Below are 18,432 nucleotides of genomic sequence, written 5' to 3'. Positions count from 1 at the left end.
CCTCGTTCCACTTCGCGCGCCGTCTCTGTTGGCCCGGCTCGCCGCGAGGACAGATGCGCTCGTTCGCGTCGTCCCTCGCTGCGACTGTAGCGCCACTGTCGTCGCACCAAGCGCTCGAGGGAGAGAGAAAGAGAGGCAGAGAAAGCTCGCCAAAGGCCACTGCTCTCGGGTGAGGAAAGCCCACCAGCCAGTCGTACGTGCACCAGGCGCGTCGAAAGCTCAGCAGGTGCTCGGTGCGGCGAGCGAAGAGAGAGCGAGGCGAGCCTGACTTCATCAGCGCGAGCGTGCTTCCACCTCGACTCCTCGCCCCTCTCGCCGCTGAGCTGCCCCGCCGAGCTCCCGCGCCGGCCTGTGTACCTTCATTCTCGACGACCATGGCGCCGGCGACCGGCCTCGACGACAACCCGTTCCTCTCGCTCGGCACCGTCGCCCTCTCTCCCCCACATCGCCACCTCTCGCCAGCCTACAGCAGCCTCGTCACCTCGCCCAGCTGGCTCGCCCGCTACGACATCCTCCAGCACCTCGGCGACCCGCCGGGACCGGGCGCAGGAGGCGGCACCTTTGCGGGCGGCGGCCACCGCGTCGTGCGCGAGGCGTACGGCTCGACTGGCTGCGTCAACGCCATGGCCTGGGAGGAAGGCGGCAACCAGGCAAGGCTCGCAACCGCAGGAGACGACACCAAGTGCGCCCCACTCCCCTCCCTCTCCTCCTCCCCCTGCCCACCAAGCTGACCTCTCCTCCCTCCGCCCTCTCCCTCTTCTGCAGGATCTGCATCTGGTCGCCGGGCCTCGACACGCCGCACAACTCGCAAAACGGCCCCGTCATTTCGCCCGCACCGGGCTACGGCCTCGCCGAGACGATCGCGACCGGCCACCGCGGCAACGTGTTCTCGCTCAAGTGGGCCCCCAACCTCGCCTCGCGCCTCATCAGCTGCGCCGCCGACGCCCAAGTGCGCGTGTACGACCTGTCGTCGACGACCAACCCGCGCCTCAACCCGTCGACCGTCACGCCACCGCCCGACTCGCCGCACCAGCCCTGGGTCCACCACGAGCCGTCGACGGCGTGCACGACCGTCCTGCGGTGCCACACCGACCGCGTCAAGCGCATCGCGACCGAGGCCTCGTCCGACGTCTTCCTCACTTGCGCCGAGGACGGCACCGTCAGGTGCGCCCCCTCTCCCTTCCGTCCCCTGCGCACCCGACCTGACCCGTCTTGCTCCCTCTCCTCGACACGCGCAGGCAGCACGACCTCCGCACGCACCACGTCTGCCGCCGCAACCGCTTCGACAACGACCCGGGCGACTCGACGTGCCCGCCGCCGCTCGTGTCGTACGGCCCGGGCCTGTCGCTCTACTCGCTCACGATCAGCAAGATGCGCCCGCACCTGTTCGTCGTCGCCGGCACGTCGCCCTTTGCCTACCTTCGTGCGTCGCCATGTCCTCTCCCTGTCTCTCCTCCTCCCCTCGAGCCGAGCTTTGACGACCCTCTCGCCGCAGACGACCGACGCATGGTCGGCCGCACGATGCAGCGCGACTGGCACCTTGCTCCCTCGTCCCTCTCGCCCTCGTCGTCCCTGACGCAGTGCGTCCGCCGCTTCGGCCTCCCTGACGACCCGGACCCGTACGCCCACATCGTCGCCGCCAAGCTGTCGCCGACCCGCCCGAGGGACCTCCTCGTCAGCTACTCGGCCAAGGGCATCTACCTGTTCGACACGGACGCCGACACGGTCGAGGAGCTCGAGCTCGCCGACGAGAAGGAGGAGCGCAAGGGCATCGGGCGCGAGCGCGAGCGCGAGGAGGACGAGTCGGACTACGAGTCGGACGACGAGGTCTTTGGCGTCGAGGGAGGCGTCCGACCCGCTGCCGTCGAGCGGCCGGCGAAGCGCACGAGGGATACGACGGCGCCGCAGACGCTCGCAGCGCCGTCGTCGCCGACCGTCGGGCCGTCGCAGCCGCCGAAGCGGGCGCGGGAGGAGGTTGAGGGGCAGGGCCCGGCGGCGGTCGGCGGGTCGATCGGCTCCCGGGACGCAGAGTCGGAGGGAGAGGTGGACGAGGGCCCGGACGAGCTGAGCGAGGGGGAGCAGGCGTCGACCGACGAGGACGGCTGGGCGTTGGAAGGCGACGATGACGAGCCGGCCGACGACCCGTACGCCGGCGAGCCGATGTACCATCCTGAAGCACCGCTCGTCGGGCCCGTCAAGCACTACACCGGCCTGGCCAACACGCAGGTGCGCCGTCTTCCTCCTTCCCTTTCTCCTCTGCCACTTTGTCCGACTACCTTACCTACGTCTCTCCTCGCCTCGCAGACGGTCAAGGACGTCAACTTCCTCACGCCCGATCTCGTCATCTCTGGCTCGGACGACGGCAACTTCTTCATCTGGGACCGCGAGTCCGAGGAGATCAAGGCCATCTACAAGGGCGACGACGACGTCCGTCCTCTCTTCCTCTTGCCTTCCTCTCTTCTCTCGCACTGTCTCTGACGCCTCGGTCGCCTCGAGCAGGTCGTCAACGTCATGCAGCCGCATCCTCGCCTTCCGCTCGTCGCCATCTCGGGCATCGACTCGACGCCCAAGCTCTTCGGCCCCACGACCGACGCCGCAGCCGCGTCACGCGCCAACCTCGTCCGCGACGTCGAGCGCATCAAGCGTCGGAACGCCTCGGGCGAGACCGACCGCCGTTCGCGCCTGGGTATGGGCGGGCTCGGCGGCATCACGGTGCGCTCGAACCCCTCTTTCTCTCTCGCCGTCCTCCTCGCCCCCTTTGCCTCGGCGGGCACCCACTGACGACGATTTCGTGCGTCTACAGCGGGACGAGCTCCTCAATCTGCTCTTTGCGCGCGGTGCGGCGGCCTTTGACGACGGGCAGGACGAGTCGGTCGAGGCGAGAGAAGGGGAGGGAGGAGAAGGAGGAGGCGTCCCGCGCCCTCGCCGTGCCGTGCGTCTCGTCGTGCGCGGTGACGGGGCCGAGGGGGAGGACGCTCCTGTCGAGTGCACTGTCAGCTGAGGACGCTGGCCTCGTTCGACTCGGGTTCGTGTGCATGATCTTCTGTCGCGTTTGTCCTCCTTTCGCATCTGTACCCACCTCGCACCTTGCAAACGCTTTCCCTCTCGCGCTCACTCGGTACTCGAGAGCTGCGCGACCCAAGTAGCGAGCAGAGCCAGCAGGAAAGACAAAAAGGCGAAAGCGGCGAAGGCGGGCGAGGCTCGACTACGTCGACTCGAGACCAGCCCTCGCTCGCTCGTGCACTTGCTTAGGCCTCTGCTCGGGCTATGTGTCATTTCCGAGCGTTCAAAGCCAGTAGCGTAGCGGCGGCGTGACACGTCTCGCTCGACCTGGCTCGCGACCTCCTCAACTTCAGCTTTCTCGTCGGGTCTGACATGCGGACGGGCTCATCGAGCCCTACTCTCCTCAAAGAACGTTCGCGAGCATGCAAAGAGCACGTTTGGCCTGTCAGGCAGAACGCAGGATCCGCCTCGCCGTCGGGCGCAACCGTTGCGAGGCGCGTCGAACTCGGAAAAAGGTCGCGCTTGAGCTCGCAGTTCTGCTCTTCTCGGGTCCGCTTTGCTCTCGAGCGACCTACCGAGACGTGTGATCGAGGATGGAGCCGAGTCGAGGACCCTCTCGCAAGGGCGCGCTCACAACTCTGCGCTCCTCTGCAAAAAGACGCAGCACGCATCGGGTCACTCGCATCCGCCCTCCTCCTCCTCGTCTCACTCCCCGCTTGCACTCGGGAGGGTCACGGGCGACTCGAGCTATTTCTACTGCATGCCTGAGCGCAAAGGCGCGCCGTAAGTGCGACGAGCCGAGGCGAGAGAGCGAGCGAAAGCGAAACGAGGAGCGCGCGCGCGCCACGTCGACCCGCCTCCTCGCGACTTGTACCCGCTCACGCATCGCCGAGTGTGTGTCCCGCCTACTCTTAGACCCTCAGATACCCATGCGAGTAGAACGGCGAACGCGGCGAGCGTGCAGAGGGCGCTATGCTCGAAAATCCGTGCGCTCGAGCGTGCGTTTCGAACCAGACTGGCTTTGCTCGATCGCGTCAAACAGCTCTCGCGCCGCTCACGGTCGCTCGAGCCACGTTGAATTGCAGCCGAGATGCGCGAGACACCGTCTGCTATGGCCTACGAGCGGAGCGTCCCGCCAGAGCGAGCTCGCGCTCACGACTCTGCGCTCGAGGAGGACGACGAGGAGAAGGTCGCGCTCGAGCTGCGTCTCGCCCGCATTGCCTGCGACAGATGCGTCTCGCCACGATTATTTTGAGCGAGTGCCGCCCGAGTCTTCCAGTGCGGGCGCCGAGCGAGAGCGACTCGGAGAGCGAGAGCGAGAGCAGCGGCGTGCCCTCGCGACACGGACTCGCGTGTCGACGTCGGCCGGCATGCTCGCCTCTCGTGGATTGGATCCTGCACCCCTTGAATTGCATGGACGCTCGTGCTTCTGTGCACCCATGGGACGGGAGCGCCGAACGACGAGGAGAACTTTCGCAGCCGAAAAGCGAGTCTTTCCTTGCTCTCCTCCTCGGTCGCTGGTGCGGCTCTCGCAAAGGACGGGATCGTCAAGCAGACGACTCGATCGGTCGACTGAGCGTCGCGCTACGAACGAGGAGAATGGTCCGATCCGCTGAGGAGCGACAACTTCTCTCCTGCCTTCTTGCTCGAGCGTCCGAGTCGCGGCGCGCAAAGCTAGAGAAAACGGCCGAAATAAAGCGAGCCTAGCTGAAGCTGAAGAAAGCTGCTCGTGCCCTCGAAATGTGCGCCCTCGTCGGCGGAAGGTCAGCCCGCGGCTCGTCCAGCGCACGTTCCTCCTCGGAATCCCCGTCCGTCGTTTCGCGTTCTCTGCAGGTCCCGTCTGAACTTTGCGTGGCCGTTCTTCTGCACGACCGTGTCGTCCTCATTCCTCTGCGTGCTCTCGAGCCGACCCGGGCCGAGGAGAGGACGAGGGCGAGAAGGAAGCGAACGTCGAGAAAGTGCGCTCTCTAGCGGGCGCCACTCTTTCCGCCGACTTGCAGCCACTTGAAGGCACACTCTCGCTCGCAGGCATACTCTCGACGGCCTAGACACTTTTTGATCGAGGTATCCTGCACAGGCGAGAGGAGAGAAACGAGAGAGGAGAGGGAAAGAGAGAGAGGAGGGAGGGAGGACGCAGGGGGTACAAGCTACAAGAGGATGGGCGGGAAGAGACGCGTCGCCTCACGCGAAAGGCGAGCAGGCAGTGACGCGAATGACAGGCGGACTCTTGCTCAGGTCGGCCTGCGAGCGAGAGGCGAAATCGAGGTCAGGAATCGTCTCGTGACGACGACGATGAGGGAGAGGGAGAGAGGGCGACGCACAGAGACGACGACGGGCACGTGGTCGAGAGTCTTGATGAGCTGCGAGGCGTGGCCGTTCTCGGTCGAGACGCCGTTGAAGCGCAAGGGCGCGCGCTGCGAGTCGAAAAGGACAAAGTCAGGGAGAGTAGGGAGGACGGGCGACGAGCGAACTGGGGGCGCACCTGGCTGCTCTTCTTGTGCTGCTCCGTCTCGAGCACGCGCTTCTCGCGAGCGACGGAGCCGTTGCCGTGTGCGGCCTTGGTCGCCGAGCTCGCGCCCTCGTCCTCGTCCTCGTCGTCGTCGAACAGCGCCTGCTCGGCGTCGCCCTTGCCGCTGTCGGCCTCCATGAGCGACGAATGGTGCTTGGCGACCGAGCGCAGGCGCTGCAGGTGCTCGTCCTGGTTGGTCTCGGCGAGCCACGACAGGACGTCGACGCCCTTCTTCCAGAAGATTTGGAGCGTGTTCTCGCGCTCGTCGTGCAGGGTGCTCTGCGAGCAGGAGACGGGAGAACGTCAGGTCAGGTTCAAGGCAAGAAAGGGGGCACGAGAGAGGGGGGCGAGAGAGGAGAAATGCGAGGCGACGCACCTCGGTCGGCATCTGGTCGACGTGGACGCGCTTCTCGACGCCAAACTCGGACACGAGGACGTCGAACGCCTGGTCGAGGACGCCGATGACGGTGCCGTACCGGATGACGGGGCCGTAGCGCTTGGTGAGGTCGTCGATGAGGACGCACAGGAACAGGTGCTGCGACTGCTCCTGGGCCTGGCGCGCCGCGTCCTTCTTGATGTTGCACGTCGCGGCGACCTTGGACACGCTCTCGACGTCGAGCGGGAAGCGGGCGTCGAGGGGCGTGCCGGCGGCCTGGGCGGCGAGGACCGCCTCGAGCTGGCGGTGGACCATGACGTCGGCGTACCGGCGGATCGGCGACGTAAAGTGCGTGTACAGCGGGACGTTGAGGGCGTAGTGGCCGTACTTGGAGATGTCGAGCGTGCCCGTGCAGAAGTACTTGGCGCGCAGCATCGACCGGGTGCTGAGGTGCTGGAGCGTGAGGCGCTCCTCCGGGTCGGTCACCTGGGCGATCGACGCCATGAGCGAGCCCGACGACGACGAGTCGAGGTCGATGCCGAGGCTCTTCATGCGCGCGACGAACGCCTCGAGGCGGCGGTCGATCGGCGACTCGTGGCGGCGCAGGAGGGCCTGGTCCGGCAGGCCCGACGCGATCTTGCCGGCGACGGCGATGTTGGCCATGAGCATGTACTCCTCGATGAGCTCGTTGGCCTCCTTGCGCACCGCCTCGCGAGCGTCGATCGGCAGGCCAAACTCGTCGAGCGCGAACGAGACCTTGACGTTGTCGATGCGGAGCGCGCCGTTGGTGAAGCGGCGCGAGCGCAGGTGCTTGGCGATGCTGGCGAGCATCTTGACGTCGCCCTCGACGCCCTCGCGCAACTCGGCGTCGTCAATCTTGCCGTCGGGGAGCGAGCCCGTGTCGATGACGGCCTGGGCGTCCGAGTAGGCGAGCTTGACCTTCGAGCTGCGGGACAGAGCACAGGCTCGTCAGGATGCGCGCTCATGACGACGAGGGGCGAAAGGAGAGAGAGAGAGAGAGAAGGGACGCACTTGATGACCGTCTTGCCGAACCAGGTCGACACGACTTGGCCCTCGGGCGACATGGTGAAGATGACCGAGAACGTGAGCTTGTCGGACCCGGCGTTGAGCGAGCACAGCTCCTCGGACAGGGTCGGCGGGAGCATGGGCACGGCGCGCTGCACGAGGTAGACGGTCGTCGCGCGCTTGCGGGCCTCGCGGTCGAGGGGCGTGTTGGGCTGCGAGTGGGTGGGTGGGGGGAAGGTCAGGCTCAGGGTCCGGGCGAGGCGAGACAAGGGAGGGAAGGAGCTCGGCGGCGGCGCACCTTGACAAAGTGCGACACGTCGGCGATGTGGACGCCGACCTCGTACGTGCCGTCGTCGTTCTTGACGACGTGCAGGGCGTCGTCGAGATCCTTGGCCGTCTCGGGGTCGATCGTGAAGACGCGGTGCTCGCGCAGGTCGCGGCGGACGTCGGGCTGCGTCTCGCGCTCGGGGATGGACCACGGCGTCGGCGGGAGGCACTTGGTGACGCTGTCGGCAAAGTCCTCGGCTGAGAAGTTGCAGTCCTTGAGGAGGGCGAGCGTCTCGGTCTCGATGTCGCCGATTGGGCCGAGCTCCTCGACGAGTTGGCCGAACGGGTGCAGCGACGTGATGGGCCAGCGCTTGATGCACGACACGAAGAGGCGGTCCTGGTACTTGTCCGGGTTGTCGACAAAGTCGGCCGGCGCCTGCTCGGTCGGGATGGCGATGAGGGGCACGCGCTTGTCGGTCGGGCGGAACCAGATGATCTTGGGCGCCATCTGGCGGTGCGGGTGGTGGCCGCCGCCGCGCAGGTCGACGCCCTCGCGCTCGCGGCGCTCGGCGTCCTGCTTCTGCTGCGTCGCGGCCGAGCTCGGGCGCAGGACGCCGAGCGTGCCGCTGAAGAGCTGGCCCGGTGCGCGCTCGAGGACGGCGACGACGTGGCCGGCGAACTGCGGCTTCTGCTCGTCGGTCACCTCCTCCTCCTCGAACAGGAGGAGCCCTTGGCCCTCGACCTCGACGTCGTCCTTCTTCTTGTCCTGCTTGCGCAGGTCGCGCGCCGTGCGCGGGTCGAACGACGCCTGCTCCTCCTTCTTGCGCTTCTTCTCCTCCTTGTCCTTCTTGGTGCCCCACACGTCGTCCGGGTCGAGGAGCTCGACGGCGACAATGTCGCCCTCGAGGGCGCGGTTGCGGTCCTTGGACCCGCAGATGAAGATGTCGGTGTCGAGGACGTCGGTCGCGACGTAGGCGTCGCTGCGGTTGCGCTTGTTGACGCGGAGCGTGCCGATGACGAGCTTGCCGGCGGCGAGCAGGGGAGGGATGCTCGCCTGCGGGAGGTACGGCGCAAAGAGCGTCTTGCGCATCTGCGAGTTGTGCCCGCCGGGACCGCCGCCGCCGCCGCCACCGCCGCCGTACGGACCCATGCCCGGCTGCGGAATGCCGCCGCCGTAGCCCGCCATGGCGAGCTGGCCGGGCCCGCCCTGGCCGCCGGGGCCGATCGCGCTCATGCCGAACGACGGGACGCGACCGTGACCGGCCGACGCACGGTAGGCGCCGAGCGCCTGGAGGTGCGCCTGCGCCTCGGCGAGGTTGGCTGTGCCGTTCTGGGCTGCAGGCGAGGAGGGACGAGGAGGTCAGGGCGTCGTCCAGGAAAAGGGGCGCGAGAGAGAGAGAGAGAGAGAGAGGGACGACGAGGACGCACCGATGGTCGCGCTCCACCCTTGGCTCGCCATGCTCCCGCTCGTCCGACGCTGGTGGCCCATCTGCCGGCCCTGGCTTGGGCTGTCGTTGCCGCTGCCGTACTCGTCCTCGAGGCCGGCGCCGTACCCGCCGCCCATGCCGCCGCCGCCGTACCGCTGCTGCTGCGGCGTGCCCTGCTGGCCCTGGGGCGGGCCGACGCCGACACCGGCGCCGGCGCGAGGCGGGAACTGGAAGCCGCCGCCGAAGCCGGACCCGGCCTGCTGCTGCTGCTGCTGCGACGGCGGCGGGACGATGCCCTGACCGGCGGCGTTCTGGGCCGACAGGCGACGAGCGTGACCCCTCGCGGCGGGCGACGACGAGTCGCCGGCGCCGGCGGACGCGCCGGCCGGGAACGAGAACTGGCCCATGGCGCCCGACGGCTGGCGCTGGTGGCCCGCCTGGCCGGCCGGGCCCGACGTGCTCGAGACGCGGCGGTGTTGGCCGGACGGGCCCGAAGGAGGCGGAGCCTGCTGCTGCTGCTGCTGCTGCTGGCCGACGCCGGGCGGCGGCTGCGACAGGAGGTTGGCCTGCATGTCGCCGAAGCGGGCCATGAGGCTCTCCTGTTGGAGCTTGAGGCTCGCGAGCTGCTGCTGGATGGCGAGCTGCTCGGCGATGAGCTCGCCCGCCTCGGTGCCGGCGCCGCCGAGCGCGAGACCGGCAGCGGCGACGGCCGGGTTCATGCCGGCGGCGAGCTGCGCGAGCTGGAACTGCTGCTGCTGGAGCGCGAGGGCCTGCTGCTGGGCCTGCTGCTGGGCCTGCTGCTGCTGCTGAGGCGAGTACGGGTAGGCGGCGCCGAAGCCGGGCATGTCGTGCGAGGGCGCGCCGGCTTGACCGGGCGGCGAGTACGGCGTGTTGGTCATGAGGTCGAAGCGCGACGCCGTCGGCGTGACGAGGCCCTCGTTGATGTCGCTGATGACGCCGAGCGAGCCCGGGTGGAAGCCGCCGGCGTTCGGGTTGAGCGCCGAGGGGGCGAGCTGCGGCGCCGAAGAGGGCGGCGGCGCGTTGATGGCGGGCGGGACCTGGCCCGACGACGGCGTCTTGCGGTGGTGGGCGCCGCCGCTGCGCGAGCGAGCGGGAGACGACGAGGGCGAGCCGTGGGCGGCGCCGACGCCGGCGGAGCTCGAGTGCGGGCCGTCCTGGCGCATGTCCGAGATGAGGTTCTTGAGGTTCGACAGGCTCTCGTTGGTCGACGGGTTGTTGCGGTGCTGCGACTGATACTGCTGGTTCGACTGGGCGCCGCCGCTGTTGCGCCGGTTGCCGCCGCTGCCGCCGCCCTGGGACCCTCCGCCGCGACTCGAGCGACGCTGGTGCTGCTGCTGCCCGCCGCCACCGCCGCCTTGACGACGGTCGCCGTGCTGAGGCTTGCGGTCGTCGGTCGGGGACACGTCGCCGCCGCTGTTGGCGTCGCCGCGCGAGTTGGAGCGGCGGTTGCCGCCCTGCTGGCGAGGGCGAGAGCCGGCCGAGGTGGCGGCAGCCTTCTTGGGCGGGTCGTCCTTCTTGTTGGGGTTGGCGGTGCTCGTGGTGGGCGCGGGTGCGGGCTTGTTCGAGTCGGCCGGGGACGACATGGCGATCCGAGGCGTCTAGAGCGGGGGTGGCTGGAACGGGAGGCGCGAGGATCGCGAGGTCAGTGCGGGAACGCGAGTGTGTGAGACGTGAGGTGCCACAGAGGTCTGTCGAGGGTACTGGCCGCGGCGCAGGTCCGCTCGGCGGGCTCTGAGCCGGGTACGGGTCGGGGACAGGGGGGACAAGGGGAAGCGAGACGGCGAGCTCACCTTGCGAGCTAGTGGTGGAGTGCGCGGTCGGCTAGTCGAGGGTGCGTGTCGGTGCGTGGTCGGGTGCAGGTGGAACGAGGTCGAGGCCGAGCAAAGACGGACGCGGGGACTGTGCGGCCGAATCGTGGCGAGGTGGAGCGACGCGGTGGGGGCGAGGTCGGCGAGGGGCGCAGGTGGGTGGGGCGGGGCAGGGGGATGGCAAGGTGAGCTGTGGGTCCCTGCTGGTGCTGCGCGCGGCCTCGCACGAGGGGAGGGACGAGGTGGGACGCACACTGGGAGATGACGACAGGGAGAGGGCGAGAAGGGGCCGCCCAGAGCTGGTGGACGCGGTGTGCGCGCGTGGGGTCGTGGTGCGAGGTCGTAGGTGCACTCTGCGCGAGACTTGGGAGCTCCACGAGAGGTGCGAGGTGAGGTGCAAGCCAGCGAAGGTCGGTCGCAGCTGAGCGGAGCGGGGCAGCAAGATCGAGGCGACCACGCCTCGCTCTGCGCTCGTTGGACTAGCTAGTGGCTGCGTGCGAGTATCTACTGCATCCGCTCACCACCCGAGCGCACCCGACTCGAGGAGCGAGTGACCGAACGCTCCTCCTCGCGCCGCTGTTCGCTCCCCTCTCCCTCTCGTCCACACCTGCTCCTGCATTCGACGCAGCTGCGCCTACTCGATAGGCAAGAGCCGGGCGGCCTCGCTGCTGGCGCGCCCACTGCAGCGCGTGCCGTCGTCGCACCGCCGCGACAGCACCTTCCCCGCACCGCCAGCTTTCTCCTCCTCGCCGCCGCTCCTACTCGACCACGACAGACGGTCTCGCGCACTCGCTCTCTCTGCCTGTGGTCCTCAACGCCCGCATCGCTGCCCCAGGCGTGCAACGTCAACGGCTTGCCGGGTCCTCGCCGTCGAGTGTGGAGACCCCTCGTTTGCTCTGGAGACGGCAACCCGTGGCAAAGCTGCACAGCGTGCTCGTGCTCGCCCTCGCTTGTGCTCCTGCTCTTCACTGCCAGCAACGACGACACCCACGACTCGAGCAACGCACGCCGCGGTCCACCTCGCCGCCCTCTCGCCCTCGGACCCTCTCTCCACCTCCGCCTCCTCGCCCGCCTCCCGCCTGCCCGACATGGCCGACCCGATCGCGTTCCCTCCCTTTCTCTCGTCGACCCCGTCCGCCTCGAGCAGCCGCTCGACCTCGCCCGCGTCCTCGTCGCGCTCGTCGTCCGCCCTCACCTTGAGCGGCGACACGCCCTGTCCCTCGCGCCCGCTCTCGATCCTCGAAAAGGACGAGTGGGACGCCCCTACCCGGGTCGGCTCGCCCGCACCATCCATCTGCGGGGACAAGAAGGGGGCGGCACTGGGCGACGCCGAGAAGGCCGGCGAGGAGCGCGAGGGCCCGAGCGCCGACGTCGACGAGTTCCCCGAGGGCGGGCTGCGCGCCTGGCTCTGCGTCGCCGGCAGCACGCTCGTCCTCCTCACGACGTTCGGCTTCTCCAACTCGTTCGGCGCGTTCATGAGCTACTACGCCACGGTGCGTCCTGCCCCGTCCTCCCTCTCTCGACGAGACGCAGTACTGACCCTCCATCGGCTCGCACGCAGCACCAGCTCGCCGCCTACACGACGAGTCAGATCAGCTGGATCGGCAGCGCGCACCTGTTCATCACGTTTTCGTGCGCGTTCGGCGCCGGCGTCCTGTTCGACCGCGGCTACTTCCGGTACCAACTCGCGCTCGGCACGGTCGGCTGGCTCGCCGGCATCTTTGGCCTGTCGTTCGCCGAGTCGTTCGCCACCATCTTCGTGTGCCAGGCCGTCATCATGGGCCTGTCGCTCGGCCTCTTCTTCTCGCCCTGCCTATCGATCCTCGGCACCTACTTTCGCCGCCGGCGCGCATTCGTCGTCGGCATCGCCGCGAGCGGTACCGCCATTGGCGCCGTCGTCTTCCCGGTCCTCCTCGGGCAGATGTTTGAGAAGAAGGGCTTTGCGTGGGCCGTCCGGGCAGGTGCGTCCTCCGTCAGCCTCGACCGTCGCCTTCTCTCTTCGTCGACCCGACACTGACCCCTTTGCCTCCTCTGCAGCCGGCTTCATGATGCTGGGCCTCCTCGTCATCGCCAACTGCATCATCCGGCCACGCAAGGTCAAGTCGCAGGCGCTCCCGTCGTCGCCGTCGCCGTCGCGCGCGCCCGCTCAGGCCTCGCTCGCGACCGCGCTGCGCAAGATCGTGCGCCAGCCCTCGGCGTGGCTCGTGTGCCTCGGCGTGTTTGGCGTCTACGTGTCGTGCTTCATCCCGCTGTTCTACGTCGGCCTCTTTGCGCGCGAGTACTCGGGCCCGGGCCCCATCGCCACCTACGCCGTGAGCCTTCTCTCCTCCCTCGTTCTCTCCCAGGCGCTCTCGAGGTCTTACTGACTCTCGCATACGCGTCTTGTCATGCAGCTCTCGATCATCAACGCCGTCGCCTTCTTTTCGCGCATCGGCTCGGGCCTCGTCGCCGACCGCCTCGGCACCTTCAACACGGCGATCCCGCTCGGCGCCCTCGTCGCCGTCCTCACGTTCGCCATGAGGGCCGCGACGTCAACGGCCGGCCTCGCTGTCTGGCTCGTCCTGTTCGGCTTCGCCCAGGGCGGGTGGATCTCCGTGTCGGCGGCGTGCTTCATGAGCCTGGCCGACAACGCCGGCGAGATTGGGTGCGTCCTCTTCTCCTCCTTCTCTCTCGCCGCCATCCTGGGTCGTCGTCGATACCAACACAAACTGACCGTCCCCCTCGCGTCGTCGTCTACAGCCTGCGCTCCGGCATCGGCTTCTTCTTTGTCGCCCTCGCGACCCTTATCGGCTCGCCCATCGCCGGCGCGCTCCTCGCCGCCACCGACGGCAGCTACGTCGCGGCGCTGTGCTTCGGCGGCGGCATGGCCGTCGCTGGGTGCGCGCTGCTCGTCCTCGGCCGGGCGACCCAGGTCAGGAGGCGCTCGAGCCAGTGGGTTTGAGCGAGACGGTTTCCCTTTGACTTAGATTCGTCTAGAGATCTGCTTTCCCTACAGCGTTAGACGCTTAGACTCTCGGGTCGTGCCGCCGTTGTACCTCCTTGTACCGCTCCCTTTTCGCACCCGCAGTCCTTCCTCGCACCTTGCATCGCAGTGATCCGTACCTCCTCCTTCCGCGCCAGCCTTGGAGAGTCTACGAGCGCCCCTGAGAGTGCGCGACGTGGCAAGGAAAGCTGTACGCCGGCTGGGAAAGCGCCTCGCTCGCTCGGCTCCTGCGCTCGAGCCTCCTCGAACCGTCTCGCCTTCCATTCTCTCGTCGACTCTGGCTCAGGCTCGACTGTTTCCAGGCCCGAGAGCTGAGGCGCGCTGTCCCGTGTAGCCTTGAGAGTACTTGAGCGGCGAGCCGAGACGGGCTTGCGTTTGAGAAGGTCAACCGCTTGCAAGCTCTCCTCGCTCGCTCTCGACGTCGCAAGACAGCTCTTGATCGCCATGTGCCCTTGTCGACAGTCTTCCAGAGAACGACGACGCAGCGACGAGCGCTGAGAGCACGATCCAATCTTGCTCTCTAGACGAGCTTCTCCTCTCGCTCGCTCTCACGGGCTGGTTGTCGAGGTAAGGGACACTTCCTTCATTGCGTTGTAGACAGAGCCTGTACACTCCTCGATGTGCTCCCCTCCCAACCGCCACCACCTCGTCATGCTGCCGACTCGCGGCTGTAACTTTGACCGCGCCAAAACCCCGGGCGAGCCGTCTAGAGGACCGAGGTCGAGGGCCAGCTGCGGGTGTACGTGCGAGAGGGTCTCAGTATCGTGCGCATAGACGGTCGAGGCGGACGAGAGGGCGAGAGGAGGATTGGGATTGGGAGAGGGCGGGAGGGAGAGTAGAAAGGAGGGGAGGACGCACCTGTACGGCGCCTCGCTGCGCTCGTAGCCGACCTTGGACCGCCTGAACTCGTCGAACTCGTCGGGAGCCCTCGCGCCGTACGCGTACTCCTTGGGCTTGGGCTTCTCGTCTGCGGGAGAAGTCCAGAGTCGGTGAGTGAGGGCCGGGATGGAGGAGGATGAGGTGGCGGGGACGCACTGTCGATCCAGTGCAGCAGCGGCGTGAAGAGCTTCCAGGCGATGTCGAGCTCGTCGTCGCGGACAAAGTTCGAGTGGTCGCCCTTGAACGCGTCGAGGATGAGGGCCCTGCTCGGGGGAAGAAACTGGGTGAGCCCGACGTCCTCGACGACGGCGACGACGATGCCGCTCGGGAGACAGAGGAAGACAGTGCGACGCACTCGTACGCCTCTGGGATCTTGAGGTCGGAGAAGCGGCGCTTGTAGGTGAGGTCCATCTCGGTCGGGACGGTGCGCATGGCGAGGCCGGGCGCCTTCGAGTTCATCTTGAGGTAGACGGCCTCGTTGGGCTGGACGCGGATGACGAGCTCGTTGCGCGTGATCTCCTTGAAGATGCCCTGCGTCACGTCCTTGTACTGGATGCGGACCTCGGCCTTCTGCTCGTTGAGGGCCTTGCCGGCCTTGAGGATGAAGGGGACGCCCTCCCACCTCGGCGAGTTGATGTGGACGACGCACGCGGCGAACGTCGGGCAGATCGAGCCCTTGGGCACCGTCTCGTCGTCGAGGTAACCCGGCTTGTCGTCCTTGGCGACGTACTGGCCGAGGAGGACGTCCTCGGGCTTGATCTCGGGGATGTAGCGCAGGACCTTGACCTGTCGGCGGGCGGCTCGTCAGGGCATTGTTCTTTCAGAGAGGGGAGAGGGGAGAGGCAGGGCGCACCTTCTCGTCGCGAATGTCCTCGGCCGAGAACGACACGGGGCGCTCCATGGTGAGGATCGAGAGGACCTGGAGCAAGTCTGTCGTCGGCGGCCTCAAAGAGTGTCAGTTCTCGCGAACGTCAGGCGGACGAGAGACGAGAGAGAGCGCGGGACGCACGGTTCTGCATGACGTCGCGGATGATGCCGAACTCGTCGAAGTAGCCGCCGCGGCCCTCGGTGCCGAACGGCTCCTTGAAGGTGATCTGGACGTTCGAGATGAGGTTCTTGTTGAACGAGGCGTCGAGCATGACGTTGGCGAAGCGCAGGACGAGCAGGTTCTTGACCATCTCCTTGCCGAGGTAGTGGTCGATGCGGAAGATCTGCGGCGCGACGAGGCGGCAAGAGGTGCAGGTGTCAGTCACCGTGGCCGGGCGCGATACGTGCCGGCCGTCCAGGAGCAAAGTCCCGCACACGACCGAGAGGACGAGGGGCGCGGGCGAGAGCGGACGCACCTCCTCCTCCTTCCACTCCTTCTTGAGGCCGACCTGCATCTCGCGCGACGACTCGAGGTCCTTGCCGAACGGCTTCTCGACGATGATGCGGTTGATGCCGCCCTCGGAGTAGTTGTGCTTCTTGAAGTTGGCGGCGACGACGGTAAAGACGCTCGGCGGGAGCGCCATGTAGAAGACGCGGTTCTTGGGCGCGTCCTTGTCCGAGTACGACTCCTCGCACTTCTTGAGCTCCTTCTCGAGGTCCTCGAACCCGCCGTCCTCGTCGTACTGACCCGAGACGTAGGTGCAGATCTTGAGGAACTCCTCGAGCTTCTTCTTCATGGCCGGGATCGGCGCCTTGATGTACTGCGACACGCGCTTGTGGTAGTCCTGCAGGGTGAAAACGGCGTGTCAGTCATCGGGTGCGAGTGTGTGCGCTGTGCTGGATCGTCGACTCGTCGTCCTCCTCCACCTCGGCCCCCGCACCTCGTCCTTCTCAAGCGCGACCTCGACCGGGCGCGACGGTGTTCGTGGCGCCTGATGCAAGATCGCACGCTGCCGTCATGCGCTCGACGCCGTCGCCGTGCACGCTGATGCGCTGCTGGCCCCGATCCAGCCGACAGTCGTCCAGGCCCCACACTGCAAGATCTCCCTCGCCGACCCGCGTTCGGCATAGAGACGAGAGAGAGAGAGGGGGCGCACCTCCTCGTCCATCTTGGTGCGGGCATAGCCGACGATGCGGATGCCGTCCGGGAGGAAGCCGTTGTTGTAGAGGCCGAACAGGGCCGGGAAGGTCTGTCGACGGCGGGGGAGGGGGAGGGAGAGAGGGCGCGAACGAGGGCAGGGGGAGCAACGCGGTCAGTACAGGGACGGTGTACGAGGGACTGAGAGTGCGCAGGGCGGGGCGCAAGCGCGATCAGGGTCGAGCATCGCTGGCGGAGTGCCTCGGTTGCCTCGCTCCGCTCGCTGGGAGACGAGCCGATGCGTCATGCTCCTCTCGCCCGCCCTTGCTCGCGGCGGACGGCTCGACAAGGCAGGGAGGGAACGGCCAGGCGCACCTTCTTCTTGGCCAGGTCGCCCGAAGCGCCCGCGACCGTGATGACCGTGTTGTTCTTGAGCTGCGCCGAGTCCGAGTTGTGGCCGCCGACGACGGCGCCCGTCTTGTTCTCGTTGGGGACGCTCATGGTGAGTCGGGCGAGGGAGGGTGGGTGTTGGAGCGGGTGGGTCTCTGTAGCTGGATCCTGAGACGAGGGGAGATGGGGAGGAGGAGGGCGAGAGGCTGGCGTGACGCGGACCGACTGTCCGAGGGCCGGCCGCGGCCCTCTCCTCGGCCACCCCCTGTGCGCTCCTGGTCGAGGCTAGCCTCCTCGACGACAGTATGACTGTGCTATCGAACCAGCCGCTGCGCCCGCCGAGAGAGCGCGCGAAAGGTGCGACAAGCGGTCCGCGCACCGAGCAGCCGAGCGAGCGCCAGCACCGGCTCGCCTTTCTCTCTGGCTGCTCGCGCTCTCGAGTGCGACCAAGGGAGCGAACAGCCCTGCACTGCATCGGCTCGCCTCACCGCTCGACCCGCTCGCCCTGTCCACCCGCAGCCGCGGCAGTAGCGAGTCGCCGCGCCTCCTTCTTGACCTCGCCGTCGGGCGACATCCACCGCCACACCGGGAACGCGATCTGCTCTCGAGAGGGGCAGGAGGGTGTGCAAAAGAGTCAGGCGGCGCCGGGAGAGGCAGAGGGCAATACAAGGGGGGTGCGCCGCAAGGCTGCCATGGGGAGGAAGAGCGAGTCGAGGGACGTACCGTGCCGACGAGGTGCCAGAAGGCGTCGCCGAGGACGTTGTTCCTCGGCGTGATGGCGCGCGAGTTGCGCAGCATGTGGCCGACGGGCTCGTACGTGATGTAGAAGTCGCCTCGCTCGAGGCCTGCGTGCGGCGAGGGCGACGAGAGGGGGCACACGGCGTGAGTCAGTCAGGTGCACGCTTCGAGGGCAATGAGAGGGAACAGTCGGGCGCACCTTTGATGAGCTCCTTGGCGACAGCGTCGGGCGACAAGCCCTCGTCCGGGCCCTCGATCTTCTTGGTCAGGGCGGGCTTGAGGCGCTGCTCGTTCTCGAACCCGGGCGAGAGGATGGTCGCCGGGAGGAACAGGTGGACCGAGATGCCGTACAGGAGGAGCTCGTTGCGGAGCGCCTCGGCGAGACCTGGGTGGGGCGCGCGAGGGGTCAGTCGGCGGTCCCAGCGGGAGCGCGCACGAGAGGAAGGGAGAGAGGGGGACGCACCGCGGATGGCGTACTTGCTCGGCGAGTAGCTCGAGTAGCCCGTGAAGCTCATGAGGGCGAGGACCGAGCTCGTCAGGACGACGCTGCGCTTGCGGCCCGCCGCGCTCGGCCCGGCCGCCTTCATGGCGCGCACGCCCTCGTGGACCGTGTTGAGGCAAGTGCGGAAGTTCCACTCCATGCAGCGCCAGTGCTCGTCGGCGCCCATGTCGGCAAACAGGCACGGGACGGCACCGCCGGCGCACGCGAAGAGCGAGTCGGGTGCGGCGCCGCCGTGGGCGGCACACGCCGAGCGCAGGGTCGAGGCGGCGGCGGACGGGTCGGTGAGGTCACAGGCAAAGGCTTGGAGGATCTGGGACGGGGATTGGCGGTGCGTCTGTGCGAGGGTCGAGCGGGTCAGGCGAGGGCATGCGACGAGTCGGGGAGGAGGGGAGCGAGAGGGGCGCACCTTGACGAGCGCGAGGGCCTTGTCGAGCTTGGCCTGACTCCTCGAGACGATGGTGACGTGAGCGCCGCGCTGTGCGAGCTGGCACGCGAAGC

The 18,432-nt window shown here is 67.8% G+C and overlaps 5 protein-coding genes across 5 annotated transcripts; 2 read left to right on the top strand and 3 right to left on the bottom strand.

The window, feature by feature from the left end:
* Window positions 1–374: 374 nt before the first annotated feature.
* RHOBADRAFT_56528 (uncharacterized protein) lies at window positions 375–3,790 on the top strand (the record flags this gene model as incomplete). The annotated part of the gene is made up of 8 exons (XM_018418389.1): window positions 375–682; window positions 766–1,164; window positions 1,239–1,423; window positions 1,496–2,226; window positions 2,305–2,427; window positions 2,500–2,712; window positions 2,804–2,868; window positions 3,733–3,790. The coding sequence occupies 8 exons, from the start codon at window positions 375–377 to the stop codon at window positions 3,788–3,790; spliced, it is 2,082 nt and encodes a 693-aa protein (XP_018267754.1).
* Window positions 3,791–5,062: 1,272 nt separating this feature from the next.
* On the bottom strand, window positions 5,063–8,289 carry RHOBADRAFT_30884 (uncharacterized protein). The gene is made up of 6 exons (XM_018412932.1): window positions 7,213–8,289; window positions 6,878–7,126; window positions 5,889–6,764; window positions 5,486–5,791; window positions 5,325–5,417; window positions 5,063–5,244 (listed from the first exon to the last, which is right to left on the bottom strand). Exons 1-6 carry the CDS (start codon window positions 8,269–8,271, stop codon window positions 5,185–5,187), a joined length of 2,643 nt encoding a protein of 880 aa, XP_018267753.1. The 5' UTR covers window positions 8,272–8,289; the 3' UTR covers window positions 5,063–5,184.
* A 3,236-nt stretch (window positions 8,290–11,525) lies between these two features.
* Window positions 11,526–13,378, top strand: RHOBADRAFT_19175 (uncharacterized protein; the record flags this gene model as incomplete). Its single annotated transcript, XM_018412473.1, has 5 exons — window positions 11,526–11,930; window positions 11,999–12,398; window positions 12,475–12,749; window positions 12,831–13,081; window positions 13,177–13,378. The coding sequence occupies 5 exons, from the start codon at window positions 11,526–11,528 to the stop codon at window positions 13,376–13,378; spliced, it is 1,533 nt and encodes a 510-aa protein (XP_018267752.1).
* A 603-nt stretch (window positions 13,379–13,981) lies between these two features.
* RHOBADRAFT_65791 (uncharacterized protein) lies at window positions 13,982–16,872 on the bottom strand. The gene is made up of 9 exons (XM_018418776.1): window positions 16,680–16,872; window positions 16,324–16,416; window positions 15,643–16,011; window positions 15,309–15,510; window positions 15,153–15,229; window positions 14,655–15,085; window positions 14,456–14,562; window positions 14,279–14,387; window positions 13,982–14,151 (listed from the first exon to the last, which is right to left on the bottom strand). Exons 1-9 carry the CDS (start codon window positions 16,803–16,805, stop codon window positions 14,127–14,129), a joined length of 1,539 nt encoding a protein of 512 aa, XP_018267751.1. The 5' UTR covers window positions 16,806–16,872; the 3' UTR covers window positions 13,982–14,126.
* A 306-nt stretch (window positions 16,873–17,178) lies between these two features.
* RHOBADRAFT_47658 (uncharacterized protein) lies at window positions 17,179–18,409 on the bottom strand (the record flags this gene model as incomplete). The annotated part of the gene is made up of 5 exons (XM_018415027.1): window positions 17,179–17,292; window positions 17,418–17,539; window positions 17,632–17,817; window positions 17,896–18,268; window positions 18,341–18,409. Coding segments are annotated over 5 exons (864 nt in total), but the record flags the coding sequence as incomplete, so codon positions are not given.
* Window positions 18,410–18,432: the final 23 nt, after the last annotated feature.

Source organism: Rhodotorula graminis (assembly GCF_001329695.1).
Source record: "Rhodotorula graminis WP1 unplaced genomic scaffold RHOBAscaffold_20, whole genome shotgun sequence".
Classification (NCBI taxonomy): Eukaryota; Fungi; Basidiomycota; class Microbotryomycetes; order Sporidiobolales; family Sporidiobolaceae; genus Rhodotorula; species Rhodotorula graminis.
This window is presented reverse-complemented; position numbering and strand designations above follow the sequence as displayed.